This window comes from Rhinoderma darwinii, chromosome 3 (assembly GCF_050947455.1).
Source record: "Rhinoderma darwinii isolate aRhiDar2 chromosome 3, aRhiDar2.hap1, whole genome shotgun sequence".
In the NCBI taxonomy this organism is placed as follows: domain Eukaryota; kingdom Metazoa; phylum Chordata; class Amphibia; order Anura; family Rhinodermatidae; genus Rhinoderma; species Rhinoderma darwinii.
The window spans coordinates 14,535,332-14,560,135 of record NC_134689.1 but is presented as its reverse complement, the minus strand read 5'-3'; the positions used below and the strand labels follow the sequence as shown (position 1 = coordinate 14,560,135).

General features: G+C 41.6%; 1 protein-coding gene across 1 annotated transcript in view; it reads right to left on the bottom strand.

Annotated features, from left to right (window-relative positions):
• SCUBE1 (signal peptide, CUB domain and EGF like domain containing 1) overlaps positions 1-24,804 on the bottom strand; it is a 205,700-nt gene that overhangs the window by 145,303 nt on the left and 35,593 nt on the right. Inside the window, exon 4 of the mRNA XM_075855615.1 lies at positions 14,189-14,323. Within this exon, the coding sequence (XP_075711730.1) occupies positions 14,189-14,323 (135 nt within the window). The remainder of the gene's footprint in view (positions 1-14,188; positions 14,324-24,804) is intronic.

Sequence of the window (24,804 nt, the reverse complement as noted above, 5' to 3'; positions counted from 1 at the left end):
TTAAAATGGGTAAATGCCCAGACCATGTCTAGGATTTTAGAGACTGAGCCAATCACAAGGAATAGATGCAGAATTACAAAATGATCTATACATATATATATATAAAAATACATTTCATAAATCTGATTTTCTTTTCAGAAATAAAAAACACATTTAGAAAAAATATTGTGCCAATTACACGAAAAAAACGAAATAATGAAATGTAAATTGAAAAAATATTTTAGGAGGCCGAATACGCAGCTGTTCTGCATCTGATTTTCTAATGCAGGATAATTACTAGTAATGAGTAACTGCTACTAACACAAGTCTATTACACTCTAGTTTACAAGGTCAAGGAAAGGTCGTTTTCTAACCAATTCAGTCGACTTCAGAGAGCTTCTAATAAGGCAAGACTAATCAACTGGCAACCCAACTCTGCATGGAGAAAGGGACTCTGTCAATTAAAAATACAGGGAACCCAGCGCCGGGTAACGAAGGCTTTTTAAGGAAGAGTTATAGCCCCTTCTGCAATGCTTAGCAAGTAATTAACTACTCTCTGGTCCATAAATAACCCACGATCATTAGGTGTGTAAACAGAGTACCTATTGTGTTAGAACTACCTCACCGTAATTTGCAGTAGGTAAGAACAGGTTCGGTCTATTCCGGGAAATGGTTAATAATGCAATTATTCCAATTTCTCCTGAAAAGTTACTTATTGAAATATTCATTAAATGAATAAGGAAGAATAATTAACACTCAAAAATGCATTTTTGAATTTCTTTAAACCAAAAATCAAAAAACATTTTTTTTTTTATAAAATCTTTATTTTAAATTATTATATAAAGAGAATTTGGGAATATATTGTTTGTTTGTTTTTAATCACTGCTTTAATATATTTAATATGTAAAATTGAAAGTTTAAAAATGATTAAAAGTTAAAAAATGATGCTTAGGTGACCCCTAAATATACTTGATCCTATCATATCAGAAGTGGTAGTCAAAATGACAAGAGAAAATAAGGTTTAAGTAGGATTATGCGGATGACTAACATTAGGGTGTTTTTATACCATTTCTTTCTGTATATTTTTTGGGGCATTTTTGTTGAAAATTGGAGACAATTTTTTTTATTTTGTTAAAAAATAAATGTAAAGAAACGGGGGGAGAAAATTGAGTAAAAAACAAAAAGATGTGAACATACTTTTGTGGTCTTCAGAATAGGATGGGTAACTAGTTTAGAGGTAAGAGAATAGTGTACTATTCGCTATGTTTTTGGTTTTTGAATATTTATAATTTTACATTTCCTTATTATTCTCTATATTTTTTGTTTTTTAATATTTATAATTTTATTTCCTTAATATTTACTATTACAAGATTATGTTTTTGGAAAAAGCATAAGGGAAAAAAAAAACAGGTGACAAAAATTTTGAAACCTTTTTGCTTGAAGTCAAGTGATTTCTGATTTTTATAGTGAAACATTTTCAATAATTAAAGTATAGTATATAATATAAGCCTAATTAAAAAAACAACAAAAATAGATTACGAAATGATCAAGAGTGTTTCTCCAAACACGAGCAACATTTTAAGATTATGGCGATTATTAAATGACGGAGTCCGTTAGAATGGCTAAAGATCACTTGTGTTTGGGCCATGGAAAAAGGGAAGAGAGAAGCGGTCACCTCTCCTGACATGTCTGCTTTTGTAAATATTCGTATTCCCCATAAACTGATAATTCTGGAACATATTTTCTCTTAACTCTGTAGTGTGCCATTCATGTTATTCCTCCTGGAAATGTATTGACAACAGTGCATTGCCATTCCTTCTCAAATGGGCATGTCACTTTACAGTCGGCACGGATTAGACAGTGCTAGAGTGTGTAGGGAGACAACCCTTTGGCAAGGAAAATGCAATGCCCGGTTGTCAATTGATTTATGCATTTCCAGGAGGAATAACAGAAAAACGGCACAACCAGAGTTTTGTGAAAATATACTACGGAATGGTTATATTTACCAAAAACAGACAGATCAGGAGAGCGAACATGTTCATTTCTAAGGGTGAGGCTACACAAAGTGGCCGCACTGCACCCAAAAACTACAGCAGAATGTAGTTTTACCAGAAAGTGGCGATTTTGGCAATACCGCACCGATTCAAGGTAAAACTCGAATGCTGTGGTTTTTGCCCACAGTGTGGTGGCACATTGGCTAAACCTCGCCTGATACAAGCGGCCTAACCCTTAAGGCCCTTTTACATGGGCCACATATAGGGCAAATGAGCGTTCATGTGAATGCTCATTCCCGATCATTGCCCTGTGTAAACAGCGCAAAAATCAGCCAATGATTGTTCATCGGCTGATTATATCGTCAATGCTGGAAGAAATGTTGCTCTCGGCAGCACATGTGGAAACAGGGAGACGTGCTGCCGACATGATAGAAATGTATGGGGACGAGCGATCATAGTAACGTTTACTTGTCCACAAACATAGCTCTTTGTGAAAGGAGCAAACGAGCCCCGATCAAAAACTGCTCGTTGATCGGCGCCGTGTAAGAGGACCCTTAGGGCTCATCCACACGTATCGAAAATGGCGCGTTTTTTCCGGCTGGAAAAAACAAAGCAGAATACAGTAGCAGCATAGGGGGGGATGAGATTTAACAAATCTCACCCACCTGCTGCGTAAAATTTCCGGGCCTGTCAATTCCTGCTACGGAAAGTGTGCAGAATTGCTGCGTTTTTTCATAGGAGATGTCTCCATCTCCTAACATTGGGAAAAACGCAGAAAATTTACGTACCATTTTCTGCCGCAAAAAAAACGCAGGAAAGGTACGTTTTTGTCGATGGAAAGCCTTTGACTTTCAACGGAACTGCTGCAGAAAGTTTCTGCAGCAATTCCGTTGTGTGTGGACAAGCCCGACTGTTGCAGAAGACCTCTATTATTATTACGGAAATGAACTACGGCCATCCACCGGCCTGTAGAAGAACTTGTGACAGGACGTTTGGTAAGATGGTTGCGGTTACCTATAGCTAGCAAGCACGGAGATTTTTTTGTTTTTGTATTTCTTAGTTGCCCCATGGGCAACCTGAGTGCCAGTAGGAGACTTTCAGTCTCACTGTTGCAGTATTTCTCTAATCATAAGATGATAAAGATGATTGAAGAAATGATAAAAAAAAAAAAAACGGCAGGTAAAATGATGAAATACTAAAAAAAAATAAAAAATAAAATATATACAAAATTTGACAAGTTAGGAATTATAATGTTTTCGTGGAGTGATACCAGATACTGGCTCAGTCAGAGATATCTGGTATCTATACAGGCGTAATCCCAGCCCTCGAGAGATTAGTTCGGTTTCCTGCCCTGGTTACACAAGGCTATTTGAAACATGCAGGAGATTCCAGCTCTATAGAAACAGTAGACGTACCATGCGCAGGAACCTTACAAACTTCACGGGAGAAGAGCCGACCGGTCCTTGAACCACAATTGAACTAATAATCAGGACTTTATATGTCGGGAGAAATTTATGTTTTCACTCCAATTTTTTGTATTTGTTGCCCACGTGAGGAATTTTCTTCTAAATTCCTATACTGAAAGAGTCCGTCCACACTTCCATTTAGTATGTGAACGTCTACACAAAAACAGACTTATGTTGGATTTTTCTCGGGGCATCGGACACAAAACCACAAGTAGGAAAAATGTAAATAAGCGGTTTATTATGAGAAGCGACCAACTATATATACAGTTTGTAAAATATAAAAAGTAGGAGAAAAGTTCGTCTGTTAGTTACTGCGTGCAGCAAAGTCCAAAAAATGTCACTACTGCAAATACTTTTTACTACACTGCGATACGTTGCTCCGCTCATCCTGCAGGATCCATTTACTCTATACAAAAATGAGCAATTGTCGCCAAAAAAGTGTTTGTCTATGTTTTTGCGCAAACATTTTTAGAATGATCTGATACATTTGAGGATATAAATCTAGATTTACAAGGTTATATTTTTTAGGTTTATAGTGTGATGACGGTGCTGCGTGAATACTAGGGTTCTGCGCTTGTCCAGGACTCGTAGAATAAATAACTAACCAGCTTCTTCTTCTTGCGGACAGCTGATTGCGCTGTCAAAATAGCTCCGGCTTCCTTCACACCGTTTTTTTCTGGCATTTCAAAAAAGTTATTTTTTCTCTCAAATATTAGTGTTTTTTTATGGCCTTTTTACGGTCTTTATCTTTTTATTTATTACCATTTTGCACATGCTTTTTTTCCCCCTGGTATTTTTTTAAGTACTATAGTGTAGCCTATAGGAAAAAACACTAGAGCAAAATCCTAAGGCCTCATGCACACGACCGTAGCCGTGTGCACGGCCGTGATTTTCGGGTCGGCCGGCTGCGGACTGTCAGCCGCAGGCCGCCCGCAAATCGCGGGACATGCACATGGCCGCCGCCATTGCTCCCAGGCCGTGCAAGGACGCAAAAACTACAGTCGTGTGCATGGCCCCATAGAAAAGAATGGGGCCGCAATTCTCCCGTGGATTTTCGGGGGAATTGCCGCCGCAAAAACACGGTCGTGTGCATGGGGCCTAACTAAAACGCCACAAGCAAAACAGTGTATGTAATACTTTTAATATTTTACTACAGACTATAATGTAACGTCTGGCTGCACACAAAAAACGCACCACAATAAACGCCATCAAAAACACAATAAAAAAGCACCAAAATGTGTGAGTGAATCCAGCCTTAAAGAGGCTCTGTCACCAGATTCTCAAATCCCTATCTCCTATTGCATGTGATCGGCGCTGCAATGTAGATAACAGTAAAGTTTTTCGTTTTTTTTAAAAATATTCATTTTTGGCCAAGTTATGAGCTATTTTCTATATATGCAAATGAGGTTTGAAATGGACAACTGGGCGTTTTTTTTTTCGTTATGCCCAACTGGGCTTGTATTGTGTTTTTAACTGGGCGTGTTTACGTGTATGATGCTGACCAATCAGTGACCAGTCAGCATCATACACTCCTCTCCATTCATTTACACAGCAGCGATGTGCAGCCACATACACAGAGATTAACGTTAATCAAGTGTCCTGATAATGAATACACATGAAATCCAGCCTGGACGTCATGTGTATTCAGAATCCTGACACTTCTGACTCTTTTCTTTGAGATTTCTAGCAAGGGAAACTAAATCTTGCGAGATTACGGAGATTTCGCTTCCCTTGCCGGAGTCTCACAGAAAAGAGTCAGAAGTGTCAGGATTCTGAATACACATGACGTCCAGGCTGGAGGTCATGTGTATTCATTATCAGGACACTGCAGTAACGTTAATCTCTGTGTATGCGGCTGCACATCGCTGCTGTGTAAATGAATGTAGAGGAGTGTATGACGCTGACTGGTCACTGATTGGTCAGCGTCATACACGTAAACACGCCCAGTTAAAAACACAATACACGCCCAGTTGTCCATTTCAAACCTCATTTGCATATATATAAAATAGCTCATAACTTGGCCAAAAATGAACGTTTTTAAAAAAAGAAAAACGTTACTGTTATCTACATTGCAGCGCCGATCACATGCAATAGCAGATAGGGATTTGAGAATCTGGTGTCAGAGCCTCTTTAAAGGGGTTGTCCTGGAGTCAAACAAAACAAAATTTGGCAGCAGAAAAAGTTATAAAATATTAATTTAAAAAAACACACCTGTTAAATCCCCCTCCGATCCAGCACGGATGCTCCCCCATTGGTCTTTGTTTACATTCCAGCAGCAATGATGGCCTCTACCTGCATATGACCACTGCTGTCAATCACTGCCAGTCATCACTGCTGGAATGTAATCAAAGACTGGCGTTGGACTACCAACGCATCAACGGGGATTTAACAGGCAGGTTGTAAGTTTATTTTACTTCCTTTTTTGCCTTCTTTGTACTCTTGGTCAACACTGGATGTGATTGGTCAAAGCCATCTCTAAAAATCCTATAGGCTCCACCCCAAAGATGGATAAACCCTTTAAGAATTACTAACAACTTACTAAAATGTCCCGAAAAACAGCACAATTAACCACTGGACCAACTGGATAAATTTCCACCAGAAACGGCAAAATGAATTGGATTATAAATTGGCAGGTTTGATCACGATTTAGGATTATTCTACATATATCCCACTAGTCCTTTTTAGTTTCATGGCCTGTGTAATCCAAACTTACAACGCAGTTAAATGATGCATTTAAAAAGTGGACATGGATTGTATAGCTGCATGGTGGGGTCCAAGGTAGTCCAGTCCAACATTACAGACAGTCCACTAAAATAAAGTTAACCAAAAGGCCCCATGACCACATAAGTGGACACCGGCATTATAAATGGCACGTGATTGATGAGGGGCCCGGTTACAATTTTTGTTTTCGGGCCCAGGAGGTTCAAGTTACGCCTCTGATTAAAGTAGTTTTCTCACAAAGACTATCCTTTTTTTAGTAGAAGTCTGACATATTTAACCCCCATCGATGAGCCAAACAGGCCATTCCGCCTTTGCCATCTCTTCTGTAAAAGTGACAGCTCTTGCTGCCACGATCTTCTGGGAAATCTTTTACTGGATTCCAAACAGCCCCAGGAATCCGGGAACATTGCTTAGAAAAAACTGTGCTATACAACACACTGCCTCTGCAGGACTTGTTTTAGGTTCCTGATACTCTGTCTGGAGCATGAAGAGACTGTGCAATAAAACAAAAGTTATATTAAAAAAAAAAAAAGGAAAAAACAACCTAAGGCCCCTTTAGACGGGCCAATGATCGGGCAAATTAGCTTTCATATGAATGCTTGCTCCTGATCATTGCTCTGTGTAAACAGGGCAACGATCAGCCGATGAACGGAGAAACGTTTGTTTATCGGCTGATCGCATCTTTTATGCAGCACAAAATATCATCGTAGTCGGCAGCACATTTCCCTGTGTAAACAGGGGGATGGGACGCTGACATGACGGCAATGCATGGGCACGAGCGATCGTAGTAACAATCATTCATCCGCCTGCTAAGCGATCATTGCTTCGTTTAAAGGGAGCAACGAACGTCGATCAGCAAGCTGTATTGTCGATAGGCACTCGTTTATGGTAAACACACGTGATATCTGCCTGTGTACAACCACCTCTACAGTCTGTGCACTGATCAGAAGGCTTGGTAGAGACAATGGGGCAGATTTACCATTCAACATGAGCGGCAATTCTGGCGAACATGCGGTGCGCCACATTTATTAACTATTTTAGACACTTTTTATGCAGCGCTCGACAAGGGGAGGGCCTTAGCAGTGGAGGAGTGGTGTATTTAAAAGTGGGTGTGGCTTAAAATGTGACACGGCGCTTCAAATATGCACCAAATTTTAAGCGCAAAAAAAACGAGTGTAAACTAAGCCAACCTATAGGTGGTCTAAGGAAGAGAGTGTCTGGCATGTCTTGCAAGATGCACTAAATGTATCATACATACAGCATGCACCACTAAGGCTGGATTCACATGAGCATGTTACGTCTGTAATGGACGGAACGTATTTCGGCCGCAAGTCCCGGACCGAACACAGTGCAGGGAGCCAGGCTCCTAGCATCATAGTTATGTACGACGCTAGGAGACCCTGCCTCGCTGCAGGACAACTGTCCCGTACTGTAATCATGTTTTCAGTATGGGACAGTAGTTCCAAGGAGAGGCAGGGACTCCTAGCGTCGTGCATACCTATGATGCCAGGAGCACGGCTCCCTGCAGTGTGTTCGGTCCGGGACTTGCGGCCGAAATACGTTCTGTCCATTACGGACGTAACATGCTCGTGTGAACCCAGCCTTAGACAAGACAGTCAGAAAATGTGCCAATTTTATCAAAGATTACGCGGTCTAAAATTTAGGCAGTATTAGTATATCGGTCCCATTGTTTAGCTAAGCTTTTCCACATTGTACACTTCAGAATTGAATGGCCAAATAATGGGCATTCATGGGCCGATTGACACAATTCAAAACATCTAGCGAAAATAAAAATCAATGGTGTAAAGTCTTTTAATAACATGCAAAAACTAAAAAAGCTAACAAACGGTAAAATGCAACATTTAAGGCATGTGGATGACAACCCAGAGGTCTGGCAGTACGGCCCGTCAGCATTACAGTGACATATTGTTGAGAGCCAAAGAACCATGAGAGCTCATTAGCTTTACAAGAGAAATCCTTGTTCCATCACCAATAACTAGGAAAGATTAGGTAATTTGGCTCGCGTCTGAATATTTCTAACCAGGATCTTTGCAACTACTGGAACACGCTAATCACACAATTGATGACCTAATTAAACAATTAAAGCGCTCTACAGAGCCGTGTTTAGATAATAACATTACTAATCAGAGGGAACAAGGCTGAAATCGTAAGTATTAGCACATTAATGAGCTCCGCGAGAATAAGGCAGAACACAATTAAACCTGTAAACTTCCAGATTGCATAAAACCAAAATGGGGAGAAAAAAAAAGTTCCTCTGTAATAAACTCAATGTCCCTTAATGTTCTAGAACACAAGGCCTAAAAGGTTCTGGTCATACTTGTTCTTTTAATAGTGTTTTCCAGGCCAATCAAATTTTACAAATAGGGTACAATGCAATGAATGGACAAAAGTAGTAACACTCACCTTACCATTACCCTGCCGTTCCTGTACCGATGCTTCCCTAGCTCTCCACCGGTATTTGTTTACCAGGCTCCAGCATTGACGTGTCATCTCGACACGTGACTGCTGCAGGCCAATTACTGGCTGTAGTGGTGATGTTTCGACCCCACGTACGTCACCGCTACGCACCATTAACTGGCTTCAACGGTGACGTCGTGGCTGGAGCTGGGTAAACAAAGACTGTCGGAGGAACAGGGAAGTCAGCGCCGAAATGACATTGGCAAGAGATTGGTAAGTGATTAGTAAGGCAAGTATTACAACCTTTTAGGCCTTACGTATTCCAGAAGAGTTTGTTTAGGGCTGGAAAAGCCCTATAGGCTCCAGCCACTTTTAGACCAGCTTGCTCACTTGGGATATATTGGAGGTAATAGAATGGGTCCAACAAGTTCTAGAAGACCTTCACAACCAAATCATATAAAATCTAGGTATAACAACCACATAACGTAAAAGCTAGGTGTCATAATCCCGTAAAAATATAAAACATTTAGTGTCAAAATCGCCTGATAATACCAGTTAGCCCTCATGCATACAGCCGTGCCTGTAATCACGGGCCGCGATTGCGAGTACAGCCGGCCGCGGGTCGCATTTTCGGGCCATGCTCCCATACAAATTATGGGAGCACGGCCCGGAGAAAACGAAAAGTAGGACATGCTCCATAATTCATGGCACGGTTCTACGTCACAGACACCCTTCCGACACATAACAATAACATAACTAGGTGTTAAAAATAACCTCACAACATAATAGTTAAATGTGTCATTTGCCTGATAATAACATAACTAGATGCGACAACCACCTCATAATATAATAGAAAAGTGTGACAATCGCCTCATAATACACCAGCTAGAAACAACCGTCTCATAGTGCAAAGGTGTGACTACAATTCAATAATACAATACACCGTGTTCCAAATTATTATGCACATTGGATTTAAGGGTCATAAGCATTTAATTATTAGTTTTTCAATGAAACTCATGGATGGTATTGTGTCTTAGGGCTCTTTGGATCATTGTAATCAATCTCAGACACCTGTGATAATTAGTTTGCCAGGTGTGCCCAATCAAAGGAAAACTACTTAAGAAGGACGTTCCACATTATTAAGCAGGCCACAGGTTTCAAGCAATATGGGAAAGAAAAAGGATCTCTCTGCTGCCGAAAAGCGTGAAATTGTCCAAGGTATTGCACTAGGTATGAAAACATTGGATATTTCAAGAAAACTTAGGCATGATCATCGTACTGTGAAAAGATTTGTGGCTGATTCAGAGCACAGACGGGTTCGTTCAGATAAAGGCATAACGAGGAAGGTTTCTGCCAGACAAATTAATAGGATTAGGAGAGCAGCTGCTAAAATGCCATTGCAAAGCAGCAAACAGGTATTTGAAACCGCTGGTGCCTCTGGAGTCCTGCGAACCTCAAGGTGTAGGATCCTCTAGAGGTTTGCAAGTGTGCATTAAGATATTATTCGGCCACCCCTAAACAATGCTCACAAGCAGAAACGGTTGCAGTGGGCTCAGAAATACATGAAGACTAATTTTAAAACCGTGTTGTTTACTGATGAGTGCCGTCCAACCCTGGATGGTCCAGATGGATGGAGTAGTGGATGGTTGGTGAATGGCCACCATGTCCCAACAGGGCTGCGACGTCAGCAAGGATGTGGCGGAGTCATGTTTTGGACTGGAATCATGGGGAGAGAGCTGGTAGTCCCCTTTAGGGTCCCCGACGGTGTGAAAATGACCACTGCAAAGTACGTAGAGTTTATGACTGACCACTTTCTTCCGTGGTACAAAAAGAAGAACCGTGCCTTCCGTAGCAAAATTATCTTCATGCATGACAATGCACCATCGCATGCTGCAAAGAATACCTCTGTGTCATTGGCTGCTATGGGCATAAAAGGAGAGAAACTCATGGTGTGGCCCCCATGTTCCCCTGACCTCAACCCTATGGAGAACCTTTGGAGCATCCTCAAGCAAAATATCTGAGGGTGGGAGGCAGTTCACATCAAAACAGAAGCTCTGGGAGGCAATTCTGACATCCTGCAAAGATATTCAAGCAGAAACTGTCCAAATACTCACAAATTCAATGGATGCAAGAATTGTGAAGGTGATATCAAAGAAGGGGTCCTATGTTAACATGTAACTTGGCCTGGTAAGTATGACCTCCTGATGCTGCAAATTCAACAAATTACCATTTTAGTTCTCTTTACAACCTTTAAAATGTTTTGATCTTTGTTGTGCATAATAATTTGAAACCGTGCATTTTGAGTTATTTACTTCTAAAAAAAAACCTGTTATCATTAGATTTATTCAATAAAATTCGCATTATACTCCAACGGTTGATGGCTTGAAGATTATACTGACTGTCATTTGCATCGACTATTTAGGAAAATCAGCGAAAAATAACATTTGCATAATAATTTGGAACGCGGTGTATTTAGCAATTTACACTACTCAACATTGAAATTGCAACACCAAACAGGACGAGCCGTAAGGTTCTGCAAATCGAGTCGCAGGTGTCACGAAGATCTGAAAATTATCAAATTTTAAAGCACCGAGCTGCAATCTGTGGCATGTGAGAGGGGCATAAAAGCCAGATTGAAAGCAAAGTCTTTCATATTGTGTGATGCCTCCTGTTCGTCGACGTGGCAGTTATCGCCACTTGTCACGAACTGAGAGGGACAGAATCCTTGAACGGAGAGACCATGGTTTATTACTCCGGTAGATCTCTACGCACCTATGCCGAAATGTCAGCACTGTTTGACGTTTTGTATCCCGGAGGTTGGGAGAACAACAAACAGGAATGACATCAAGAAGTGTGCGGTTCGGATCGTCTGATTGGAAGAATGGTGTGTAGTGATCCATTCTGTACTGCAAGTGAAAGTGGACGTCACATCCCAAGCCTAGGGCGGCAACCAGTGTCGATACAAACCATAAGAAGGCATTTGAACATTAGGCTACGAGACAGACGTCCAGCTACAGGTGCTCCATTGACCACACACCACCGCTCTCAAAGTCTATCATGGTGTACAGCAAGACCGCATGGTCTATCCTCTTCAGCGATAATTCCCGCTTTTGTCTCAGACGCAATGATAGATGGAGGTATGGGCAACGCCATGAAGAGGCCTTCACGCCAGTCCTACTCACAGGATTATGGTGTGGGGTGGCATAATGTACGGTAGTCTGACCCCTCTAGTCTTCACTTCAGGTGCACTAACAGCTCGGCGTTACATTGATTTGATCGTAGAACCAGTGGTACGGACATTTCTCCAAAGTGTCCCAGAAGCCGGTTTTCAACAGGACAACGCCAGGCCGCATTTTGCTCGTGCTACTGTGAGCAGCCAATCTTGACGATTTGCATGTCCAAGTGCGTTCAGTGTGGCATAACATTCTTCAGACAAACATGAATAACCTCATTGATAGCGTGCCAAGGCATGTAAGTGCGTGTATTTCTGCACGTGGCGATCATACTTGATCTTGAATAAATCAAAGCGTTTGCAATATTTTGTTTCCATTTTTTTATCATTTGCATATCATTAACATGTCTATCGATCCTGTGATTTCCACAATTCCAAAATTTTCGCTTTTTGGTGTTGCAATTTCAATGTTGAGGAGTGTATATGCTTGGAGCAATTGGGAGATGTCCAGGATGTGGGAGGACTAAAATAATAATTTTGAAATATGGCTCCTTGATGTAGTGCAGGTCCAAGTTACTGATTCCAAGGTGGAGTTCTCCCACCTAGTTTAGAGGAATTTGTTCTTGCTCAGTACCATGAGGGGAAAGTGATCGTAGCTTCCCAGGCAGATAGCCCTATGGAGACCCTCGGATTGTGTGATATAAACTTTTTTATGCAATTTACACATGGCGACGAGTGATACATTTGTGGTAATTTTTTTTTTTACTTTCTAGTCACTCGCCAATCTTGGAAAGTAGTGTGGACTCCAAGGAGACGTAGGGCTATGTTCACACGGAGTATTTTGGGTTCCGTTTGGAACATTGAGGCAGATATTCCTCTCCCTGCACACCGATTTTCGCGGCAATTATCGCGCCGTTTTTCGCCCGCGGCCATTGAGCGCCGCGGGCATAAAATAGCGAGAAATACGCTTTCTCCTGCCTCCCATTGAAGTCAATGGGAGGTCAGAGGCGGAAGCGCCCGAAGATAGGGCATGTCGCTTCTTTTTCCCGCGAGGCAGCTTTACTGCTCGCGGGAAAAAGACGCCGACGCCTCCCATTGAAATCAATGGGAGGCGTTCTCTGGCCGTTTTTGCGACGCGGTTTCCGCGTCAAAAAACTCGGCAAAATATCCCGTGTGAACATAGCCTAGGTCATGCCACATTTATAAAAGTAGTAAATCAATATTTTCATTTTCTCAAACCCTTATGATTGGAATCAATATGAATGGTACGATAATAATCCTCAGACTTACTTTATTACTAACCAGACAGATGGCACTCGAGATTTTATTGAGCCATTGGAATTCTTTCTTCCATAAATAGACTAGTTATCAGGGCATTTCAATAACAGAACACGTGCATTCGAAAAAACAGGTCACGCCCCACATGGCGATATAACATGACTGTGTCGAAAACAAAGTCCTTCACTACTACACATACTGTTAAATATTCTTCGTAGTAAGTTTTAAACTATACACTGGTTGCATTTACGAGTATGTTACTTTTAGACATATCATCTGACAATTTTTTTTCAATACCAACTCACAATATTTTAAATAGATACACGTCTATTTCAACAAAAAGTTAATTATCCCATAATCTAAATCAGAGAGGGATCTAGGATCTGCTCAAGGTAGAGTGTAAGATTTCGAAAGTACGTCAACTAACCAAAAGATGACCAGCTGCCTCTATTATAAGGACCCATGAGTTTTCCGTAAGAACTCCACTATTTAACATTGGATCCAGGCCGTGGTTATAACAATGAAATACTCGGAGAATAACTGAAATCTTGTGTTGGTATCAGAAAGCTGAAGAAAAACATTTTCAAATGTGGGCTTCGGTGGTCACATACCAATGCTTCTGTTAAAACCCAATAAAGGCCTACTTTGTACCACCTTCTCACCTTTACGCTTTCCAGGCAGAATAGAGGTGGCATCCTTCTTGAATGACCACCATGTAAATCGGTTTCTAAGACAGGGAATAGTCCAGGGCTTGATTTTTACAATAGTGCTAAATCAGAAGATGAACAAGCCATATCACTTACAGCCCAAGTCTTGTTCAGTAGTGCCACCCATTTTTCCAAACCCTTTTGTGAAGCTTTTGGCCTAGTTACAAGCAAGAGCATTTTGTGAAGTTCTTCAATTTTGGAGAATGGTCAACTTTCTAACGTCCCATTACTATAAAATGTTCTCCAACGGCTAGAAAACAGAGACACCAAGCAGAAGACCAATATGAAATATGGTCAACTTAATTTCTTCCAGGATTAGGCTATTCGAGATGTTTTTATTTGAGAAACAAAATCGGGATGAACATCATCATGAACCTGGATCTCAATTCCAAGAAATACAGGAGGTGGAAAAAAAAATAATATATAGTATAGCTTATATTGCCAAATACGTACCGTTGGAGCGATGGATGCAGGTGTGCTGATTGTCACTTAAGAAGAAGCCATCCTTGCACTGGCATTCATAGCTGCCCATTGTATTAACACAGATCTGTTGACATCCTCCATTATTGTCCAAACATTCATCCACGTCTAAGGGTAGAGGGGAAAAATTAAAAAAAAAATTTAAAAAAATTACCAAAAGACACTAAAGGTCGTTGTTATGCATTGGGCACATTGAAATACATATTTTAGGTTACGCAGGTGCTATCATAAGACTTTTAGGGCAACACACATATCTCCAGGTTAATATCAACTCCCGTGCACACTTTTTGCCCAATAAAGAGGTTGAATGGTCTTGAAAATCCCTTGCTCAACTGGACACAATAGGTATCAATTAAACCAGTGGGTAAAGTTCAGTGCTGCACTTGGAGGGTGATCCTGAAGATCTCCAGTACCACGAATTTGCATATTACTTGGTGACAACATCAAGACGAACCCAAAAATTCCCTCAATATAAAAGACAAGTTTGTCCCATCAGAAACTCAACACTTAATAAAAGCAAGATTATTCTACTACATAGACCCGTACAAATAAGGTAACGGTCAGGTCCCGGCGGTGTGACTGAGAACCAATGTTTTTGGATCCTTACCATCTGCGCACACTACATATATTCTAGGGGAATGTTTGAAAACAGTTAAAGGGGTGATATCCCTCGGAAAAAAAGAAGGAATCGGCCCATTAAGAATGACCATTCCCAAGTAATCTATATGTAGCATAGTGGCATATGAGAGCAGGGTCAGACTGTAAATTGATATGTGGCCCTAGGGAATAATGGTCATGGGTCTCTTACCAACCACTATAATTATAACGCATTGATTTAGTTCTTGTTTTTAATGTTTGTAGGCCCTGCACTTAAACTTGAATGAATCTGACCCGGGGTCGTGGGGCAACTTCTAACTTCTAGCCATAGGCCGTTAATTATTGTCAAAAAGACTAAAAAACATATTCCTTGGCATTTTCTCACATACGGAGCCGTAGAACAATAAGAGAACTCCATGAGTCCGGATTCACTCAGGCTTTTTCATTTTCTGAAGAATGGTCTGGTCACCAAGGTATAAAATACCCCTGGTCATGACCAAGCTAAATTGTAAGTCACATTTTAAGACGCACATTCTTTCACCACAAATTTCCAGACAGCCCTGGCTGTGAAGTTTACAACAGTCAATGGCTCGTCATTACCGTTTTTACGGCACAGACCGGCTTTGGGCCTTTGGTAATGGTTAGGGAGAAAACACAAAAGGCATTATTGGGTCTAAAAAAAAAACAAAACTCCTTACAGGACTCCTGCATTTCTACTGAGCAGAAGGTTTCAATTACAAAAGTCATCCCCCCCACCATGTCGGCTTATTTAATGAAAAGGGGACTTCTTAAATCTCTGTGTTCCCTGTCTGTATTTGTCACTTTAATGACAAACATATAAAAACAAGAAAAGCTGCCTTTTGCTACAAAGCATTTAATGATTTTTTATTTTTTTTGTTAGTTTTTTTTAAACACTCTCGGTCAATTAATCACAGCACTTGTAATACAACAAGGGTAAAAAGAGAAAACTGAACTATTCTCTCCACTTTAATCCGGTTTATCGACTAAATAAAAAGAATAAAGTTGTAGAAATTTTTAAATATATACTAGTCCTTCTCAATGAATTAGAATATCATCAAAAAGTTAATTTCAGTAATTCAATTAAAAAAGTGAAACTCACATATTCTATAGATTCATTACACACAGAGGGATCTTTTTCCAGCATTTTTTTCTTTTTAATGTTGAGGATTATGGTAACAGTAAATGAAAACCCAAAATTTAGTGTCTCAGAAAATTAGAATATTATAGAAGCCCAATTTCAAAAATGATTTTTAATACCGAAATGTTGGCCTACTGAAAAGTATGTACATGATCTGCCCTCAATACTTGGTCGGGGCTCCTTTTGCATGAATTACTCCATCAATGCGGCATGGCATGGAGGCGATCAGCCTGTGGCACTGCTGAGGTGTTATGGAAGCCCAGGTTGCTTTGATAGTGGCCTTCAGCTCGTCTGCATTGTTGGGTCTGGTGTCTCATCTTCCTCTTGACAATACCCGGTAGATTCTCTATGGGGTTTAGGTCGGGCGAGTTTGCTTGCCAATGAAGCGCAGTGATACTGGGGTTATTAACCAGGTATTGGTACTTTTGGCAGTGCGGGCAGGTGCCAAGTCCTGCTGGAAAATGAAATCAGCATCTCCATAAAGCTTGTGTCATGCCCATGGCTCACTCACCTCCTGAAGCCCGCAGCCACGGAACTGTGAGCACTGGTCCCAGTCTCCTCCTGAGGAGACGCCAGCGCTCACCTCCGCTTCTCCCGGCCGGGTCCCATAGGGTGCGTGTGCACGCTCGTGCCCGCTCTTAAAGTACAAAATTGGCCCATGACCACTCTGGACTATAAGAGGGGCCCAGCACCTTCCTGCCTTGCCTGAGCCTTGTTGTCATTACCCTAGTCTGTCTATGCAAATGGCCTCCTAAGTGTTTTCCAGTTCCCAGTGTTTCCTGTTCCTGCTACCTGTAACCCGTGCTATCCTGGTCAAGTGCCATGCTGAGCTGAAGTCGTGCTGTGCTGAGTACCACGCCTGATCTGCTACACCACGCCTGGCGCCTGCCTGCTGCCTAGTCCTAGCCGAGCCTGTCTTGCTATTGTCGGAGCTATCATAGGTACACTATACGAACTATAGACTGTGACCTGTGTCCTGTTGGCCAGCTGCCATACCGTCAAGGCGGTACGGCCCAGTGGGTCCACGTACCCAACGTGACAGCTTGTCAGCAGGGGGAAGAATGAAGTGCTGGGAAATGTCCTGCTAGACGCTGCGCTGACTCTGGACTTGATATAACACAATGGACCAACACCAGCAGATGACACGGCCCCTAAACCATCACGGACTGTGGAAACTTCACACTGGACCGCAAGACACTTGGATTGACGCCTTTCCCCTCTTCCTCCAGACTCTGGAACCGAGATTTACCAATAAAATGCAAAATTTACTTTCATATGAGAACAGGACTCTGGACACTGAGCAGCAGACCAGTCCTTGTAGAGGCTTAGGAAATCTTTGCAGGTGTTTTGTGTTGATTGGAGTGTCACACCACGAGGCTACAATCTGCAACTTTTACCCAATATTCTAATTTTCATCAAAATTAAAAGAAAAAAATGCTGGAAATAGATCCCCCTGTGTGCAATGAATCTATATAATATAGGAGTTTCACTTTTTGAATTGAATTATTGAAATAAATTAACTTTTTCATGATATGCTAATTCATTAAGAAGGACTAGTATATATATTTTAAAATGTAGTGTATGGCTGAATATCTAAAAAAAGGAAAAAAAAGAAAAAAAAAAAAAGAAAAGTGAAACAAAACACACACACACACACACACACACACACACACACACACACACACGAGGCACTCACCGTTTGTGGCAATAAAACTAATTTATTGACAGCGATTTCGGTCTGTTTAGAAACCTACCGCCGTTTCGCACTACACGGCCCTCGATGAAGGTCGATGAGCACCCCGTGGGTAACAATGACAGGCTATTCCACGTTTACAAGCCGGCAAGGATCTCTATGCAGAGTCAATATTGTGTCTGAATTAGGGCAGTGCCAGCCTTCTAATTCCTCTTTCCATTTGAAACCATATAAAAATTGGCCACAAGGACCAACGACCGTGGCCGTGCTCCATTCACCTCCACCAGACATAAAAAAAAGAAAAAACACCACTCACCGCTGCTCTTTTGTCCTCCGTGTACCCTCAGGCTTCCTCAGCGTGTGGTGGCTTATACAAGATCCTGACGCCTTATATGTGACACATTACTCAACGTCATCAGTGCTGCGTCACATACATCCTGCTCGCTGTCAGAACCTGTGTGAGCCGCCGCATGCCAAGGGAGCCTGAGGGGGCCCGGAGAGGGGAGGCAAGTATAGTTTATTTTGTTTTATTATTTAGATTGTCTGAAGGTGGGGTAGTAGTTTAATGGGATGGCAAGGTACATGGCCCAGCACGGGCCTCTACCTTGTTACGCCCCGCAGAGTGAAATCTACACCACTGAAACTCACCCCTTTTGTGAAACCACGCCCCCTATTAGCAAAAGTGGGCCCTTTTGCAACTTCTCCCCCCATTGATTCTAGAGGAGAATACGGTGCCATATGGAGGCACTATACAGTGGCACACGGGAGGTCGAAAATGTAGGTAACCCATGTGCCTCCGTACAAGCTCTGGACACCCAGGTTTGCCATGGGCATAAGGCCTCTACGTTAATTTTACTTCTTGCAGCCCCCTAGAAGTACTTTGCAGGGTGTGTTTTTGCAGGTTGCCTAGCAACTTTTTAAATTCCTACTTAGGCGACCACCATATGAGTACATGTATCCAAATATACAGAAAAAGAAGTACAGAAAGATCTGTCTGCTATACAATAGACTGGCTCTTAATGCTACAAGGGTATTTTTAATTTCCCACTCTGGCAACAGGATGCAAAATGCTACATTAAAAAAAATCACGTGTCCTCATTATCTAATGCAACATAAGACATTAATAAATTGGACACCAATAGCCTCCCATCCCCAAGTCACAGCAATTGTACAACTATTTGCCCAATTTCCTGTTATCTGCTTTTTGCCATTTCTTTTTGTTAGAAGGGTCCCTCAAAAAATAAGCTGATCATAGCTGCTGGGACCCCAGCGATCAGGTGCATCATCCAATTGCTCAATTCTCCTGCAGTGCCACCAAAGGAGAAATGAAGCATTGCACAGTGCCCATTGAAATGAATGGGAGGTCTGTATAAAGTATATACTTGCCAGGCCCTAAAGAGAGCGAGACTATCTTTGTAGGTTGCTCTCCACTCAGCATAATGAATGGAGGCCCCAAATGTAGGACCACCCTCTATTAACTTAGAATTCCCTAAACCAGAGAACCCCTTTATTAGCTAAAATTTAGTAGAAGGGGATAGGAGCATCTCTTTAATGGTGGATGGCAAAAACATGCAAAAATGGGTCAAAAAAGAAATAACTCCTAACAAATTTTACAATCTGTTCTATGAGAAGAAAATCGAGAAATGAAAACAGTCTGATGAAAATAAACACAATTAACTACGTAAACAATGCACAGTTATCTGTACACGTTAAGTGAGTGATTTCCAGTATACATCTACTGTATGTGAATGGCCTATGAAGAGTCTGGCAGCACAACACAGGAGAAGGAGCTCTGGCGAAGCTTTCAGGGACAAATCCAATAGCTACTTAAGGAGCGGAGGAAAGTCATATGGCCGGAGAGGATTCTGTGCAATGAACTCATCTTCTATTATTGATGTTTACATTATGAAAAAGCCACTCTCTCAGCTATGTCCAGATCGCACGGCAATGATTTATTAGTACAGGCTACTCTGTGGTCTCAAATAAAATCCTGTGATGTACTGTTCCCAAAATGAGAGGGGAGGGGGGCGCTCGCTTAAAGTCTACCTAAACTTTCCGATAACTTTTTAGAATAAGCTGTCCTTTGTGTGTACAGGAGGAATAACACTATTTCTGCCCAATATATGACTTGCATTCTGCATTATTTAGCAGTTTTCCCCTCTGCAGGCTCTCTCTGAGCTAGTGGGCGGAGCCTAACTGCAATTCGGTCTTCTGTACAAGGCACACATAAAAGAAGAGACTCATGATCGTCTGTCTATCACATATATAGAAGCAGCAGCAGGAAGGAGATTAGGGCCAGACTGGTAATCTGCCAAGTAGGGCATTACAGGTGGGCCAGTCAGTGGGCCAACCATCAGGCAGTGGCACTGCTTGCACTGATCGGCGCTTTTAACTGCGTGCTTAGGACATGGATACATTTGAAACCTATGGCACAGAAGGGAGCTATAGGCTCCCTGCCTTGCCAGTCTCGGTCTTGTAGGCCACAGGCCGCTGTAAGCCTGTGTCCTACAAGTCACAAGACCCACGCACAGGAGGTAGGTGCCCCGGAGCAAGTGACGTGATGACATCACTGCATCACGCCACCTGCGCTGGCTGTTGCTTCTTCTGGTGTTGAAGTTCTCACCCAGAGAGCTTGTTGTAAGATCGGTCAGGTTGGGGTAGTAGGAGTTTTATTTTTTTTCAGGAGAACAGAAAGGGGATACTATTATATATGAGTGGGCACAAAGGTGGTCATTTTTATTGTGTGGTGGGGGGAACACAATTTTTTAGGCACACAGGGGGCATTATTATCTTTTTAGGGGGCCCAAGGGGAATTAGTTTTTTTACGGCAGAAAGGGGGCATTATTACTGTCAAGGGGGGCATAAAAGATGACACTTTTACGGTGAGTTGAATTAATATTTTTTTTATATATAAAACTTTAGGGATCTGAATAAATTTATCTCGGTTCAGAATTTTATTTGTGTTGCTAGAGAGCCTGGGAATGACTGCAGAAGCGAGGGGCCAGAGATGTCTGGATAGCAAACGCTGCACAAATAAGTTGTAGCTAACGGAAGCATTAATGGTGGTCTGGGCCGGATGGAGAAAAAAAGTAAACATCCCACCAGAGAAAACGTCACCTGTAAGTCACTGGTTTTATAGAGGTCACCTCTCTTGACATGCCGGTTATAGTAAATCCTTGTATTTCACACAAAACAACACTTCTGGAGCATTTTTACTTAAAACTATGTGTTGTGAAGCTCCTCTGTTATTCCTCTGGGAAATGTATGAATAAGATCTGGCCTACACCGATTTTAACTATTGAGCTACAGCTGCAGTACAAAGCCATACATTGAATTGCATGCAATCTTGTGGACTGCAGCAGACACATATTTTACTACTAGAGGGGAGGGCACCTCTGTAACTACCAAGGGCAACGCTATACTAACTCATGGGGGCAAAGCCTCAAGGGATGTGTAAGGCCAGGATCATACATTCTCGGTCCGAGTCCAGTTCTGGACCTACAGAATGTTGTTGCTGCCTCCGACACCTTGTCGAAGCCTGAATTAGGTAAATCGCAAAATGGTCCCTCAAGTTAGAATGTCCTCAGGTTACAATATCTTCAACAGTGTTTTCGTTTGTTTTTTTACAAGTAAAACCCCTGTATTACTGAAGTGCATGCACGGATTGTCTAGTAGCGCCTCTACAGTACATTATGGTACTGCACAGAGCCGGCCTTAAGTTGGATTCTACTGCTGCCATCCACATAACCAAAATATATATATATGCAAGCTAAAAGAAAATCGGACAAAAAAAGTGACTGTATTGGGGCAGATTTAATTGCTTGCGCCAAATTAATCACAGTATATATATATATATATATATATATATATATATATATATATATACACACACACACACACACACACACACACACACACACAGGGGCGCATATACACACACATATAGCCACAAACAGCAGGGAAATTTTCCAATAGGCACTTGCAGGCTCACAGTCTTCTAGCAAGGCGGGCTGTGAACAGAGCTCGGTTCTCTCCCCTTGCTGCCTCTGCTCCGGTGTCCTCTGTGTGTGTGTAACCAGTAGCAGAGGATGTAGAGCTCAAACGGCTTGCCCAGTGTCGCCCCCATTACACTGGGAGGGTGCAGAACCCTGTGAACTTGCAGAGGTCGCACACCAATAAGACTGGTACTGGCACTACATTCCCTGTTCTTTACTAGTGCCATGTTGAGCTGCTCCATTGCACAACGGGTGAGGGCGGCCCAATTAAAAAATTGCTGGTACGCTGTGTACTGAAGAAGCTCCTGTCCTCATCATAGAAAGTGGTTTACAACTTCCAGCAGCTCTTTCAGACTTTTATGTGTAAGGACTTGCTTTATCTGTATAAAGTTATCTGTTTCGATTTATTTACCTTTTGGGGGCTTAAGAACCAATTCCTAGTTTTCCATAGAGTTATGGTGTCAAGATACAATATTTTCAACTTACAATGGTTGTCCCGGAACCAATTACCATTATAACTTGACGGACCACTCTACTATATATTCGGCAACATAGCTTCAAATGGTACCTACACTTTAAAGCTGTGGTGTTATTTTATTTTATTTTTTTAATTTTGACAAAACTAGGTTCAGAGGTTGTTTTCTTTTAAATGTCTATTCTATCTTTTAAATCTGATCACAGTTTTTTTTAACCATTGTTGATGAACCCTACTGGAAAAATATGCACCCATGTAGACTGAAAACCGTTTAAACATCAAAGATCAACTAAAACGCCGAAATACAGAACAAGTTATAAACCACATTAAAAGGAATGATAAAGAATTTTTTAGTCCACATTATTGATCTGTTTCTAAAGTCATGTGAAAGATGAAATTAATGGCTGCAAACTTACTGAGGAATCTTCCCCACTACCCTATCCAGCAGAGGGAGCATTCCCTATGCATGTTTTTGGACAGCACATGTCAATGGCGATTGTCATAAAGACCAATAGAAAGAGGTACTGCCGACTGGAAAGGTAAGTGAGATACTGCGGTGTTGTAGGGAACTGCAAAAAGATTAATTCTACGTCTTTGCCTGGAGTAACACTTGCTGGTGGATTAAAACTGAAGCATAACAGATGTTAATGGATCCCACAGACTTTAATGGGATCCATCAGGTTTACATTCTTGATGGAACCACAAACCAGACTACAAGACTTTTCCCGCAAAAAAAATAACCTGACGGAAAAGGGGCATACTGCTGCCATTTGCCATCAGAAAAATCCAAATTCAAATCAATGGAGATGTTATAGGGGTTCTCTGGGACTATGACACTGATGGCTTATCCTTAGGCTTTCAATGTTTGATAAGTAGGAATTCGTCCTTTAGGACCACCACTAACCAGCCCAAAAAAGGCGCCGCAGTACACCTGCAAGTGCCATGTCCCCTTCATTCAATATTTACAAAAGTGAATGGGTTGAACGGCATGCAGTGCCAGGCACAGACAAAGGAATACCATGGTTTCTTCATTGTGCTAAAATCGGTGGGGAAACCGAAGGTCGGACCGCCACCGACCAAAGATTGATGGCCTATCCAGAGAGGTCTGTCAATGTTATAGTCCCGGAGAAACCCTTTAGAAGTAACTTTTTTTTCTAAAAGTGACGAAACAGAATAACGCTGAGACAAACGCCAATCAGAACAGAGCGGAATAAACCCCTCCACTCGCAGAGTTGACTCTATAGAATTAATTTCCAGATTTTTAATTCACTAGAACAGATTTGACATAATGTAAATGATAGGGCGACTTTACTTTCAGTCAAAGATAGTAACTAAATGTATTTGACATTCGGTACAAATTAAAAGCTTCTCTCCACTTCCTATGAACCTATGCCAGCACAATAAATAGATTTGTAAAACACAAATAAAACCCAGGCCAAAAAGCATACATACATATTGAGATTGTCAGATGATGTATACAGACGTGCTAGCGGTCTGTTGTAAATTACCTTTTTGTAAAGCGGAGAGCTTAAGCTATCCGGCACCAACCTTGAGATCTGCATCCTGCTGTGTAAGTTGCGCTCACGTACAGAACTCTGGTCTAACCATATGTCGACAAGCAGCACCATCAAGAAACCATAATATATAAAATACAACTATAACCTGGAGTTAGAAAAAATACAAAGAAGAGAAACGCAGCTAATAAGGGGCGCGGAGAATCTAAGTTATGAGGAAAGATTAATAGAATTAAACCTATTTAGCCTTGAAAAGAGACGACTAAGGGGGACATGATTAACTTCTATAAATATATGAATGGTCCATACAAGAAATATGGTGAAATCCTGTTCCATGTAAAACCCCCTCAAAAAACAAGGGGGCGCTCCCTCCGTCTGGAGAAAAAAAGGTTCAATCTCCAGAGGCGACAAGCCTTCTTTACTGCGAGAACTGTGAATCTATGGAACAGTCACCGCTGGAGCCGTCACAGCAGGGACAGGAGATGCTTTAAAAAAGGGTTAGATAATTTCCTAGAACAAAAATATATCAGCTCCTATGTCAATGTGTAGAATTTTTGTTTCATCCCTTCCCTTTTTTCCCATCCCTTGGTTAAACTTGATGAACCACGTGTCTTTTTTTCAACCGTACAAACTATGTAACTTATTGCAGATAACCGTTGACCTCTTTGGACAGTCTCTTTTTGTTAGAAGGTTCACAAGGTAAGATGATCTCAGGGTATTCTGCTGCTTGGACTCCCAGTTATCAGCTGTAATCTGTCTGAGAAGCCGGCTGCAAGTGTTCAATTTCTCCACAGCAACCCCGCTGGAGAAATGAGGAATTACACAGTTCTTATTGACATCAATGGTCTGTCTATAAAATGAATGGACATGCCGGGTCCTACAGTTTTCCATTTTAATTATTCAATAGGGAGTCTATTCCCTAATAAATATTTTATAGGAGGAGGCTAAATGAATAGCCTGCGCCACAAGAAAAGTAGTTTGGTGCTGGTGGCATGTAATTAAAGTGTAGCGAAACGTTTGACCAATCGCTAGAACGAAGCAGCTGAAGCGCTCGTGTGAGCGCTCAGCCGATTCGTGTCTGTTCGGCTTTTTCAGGAAAGCCGATGTATCGGAGTACGGGCTCATAGACTTTCTATTGAGTCCGTACACCGATACA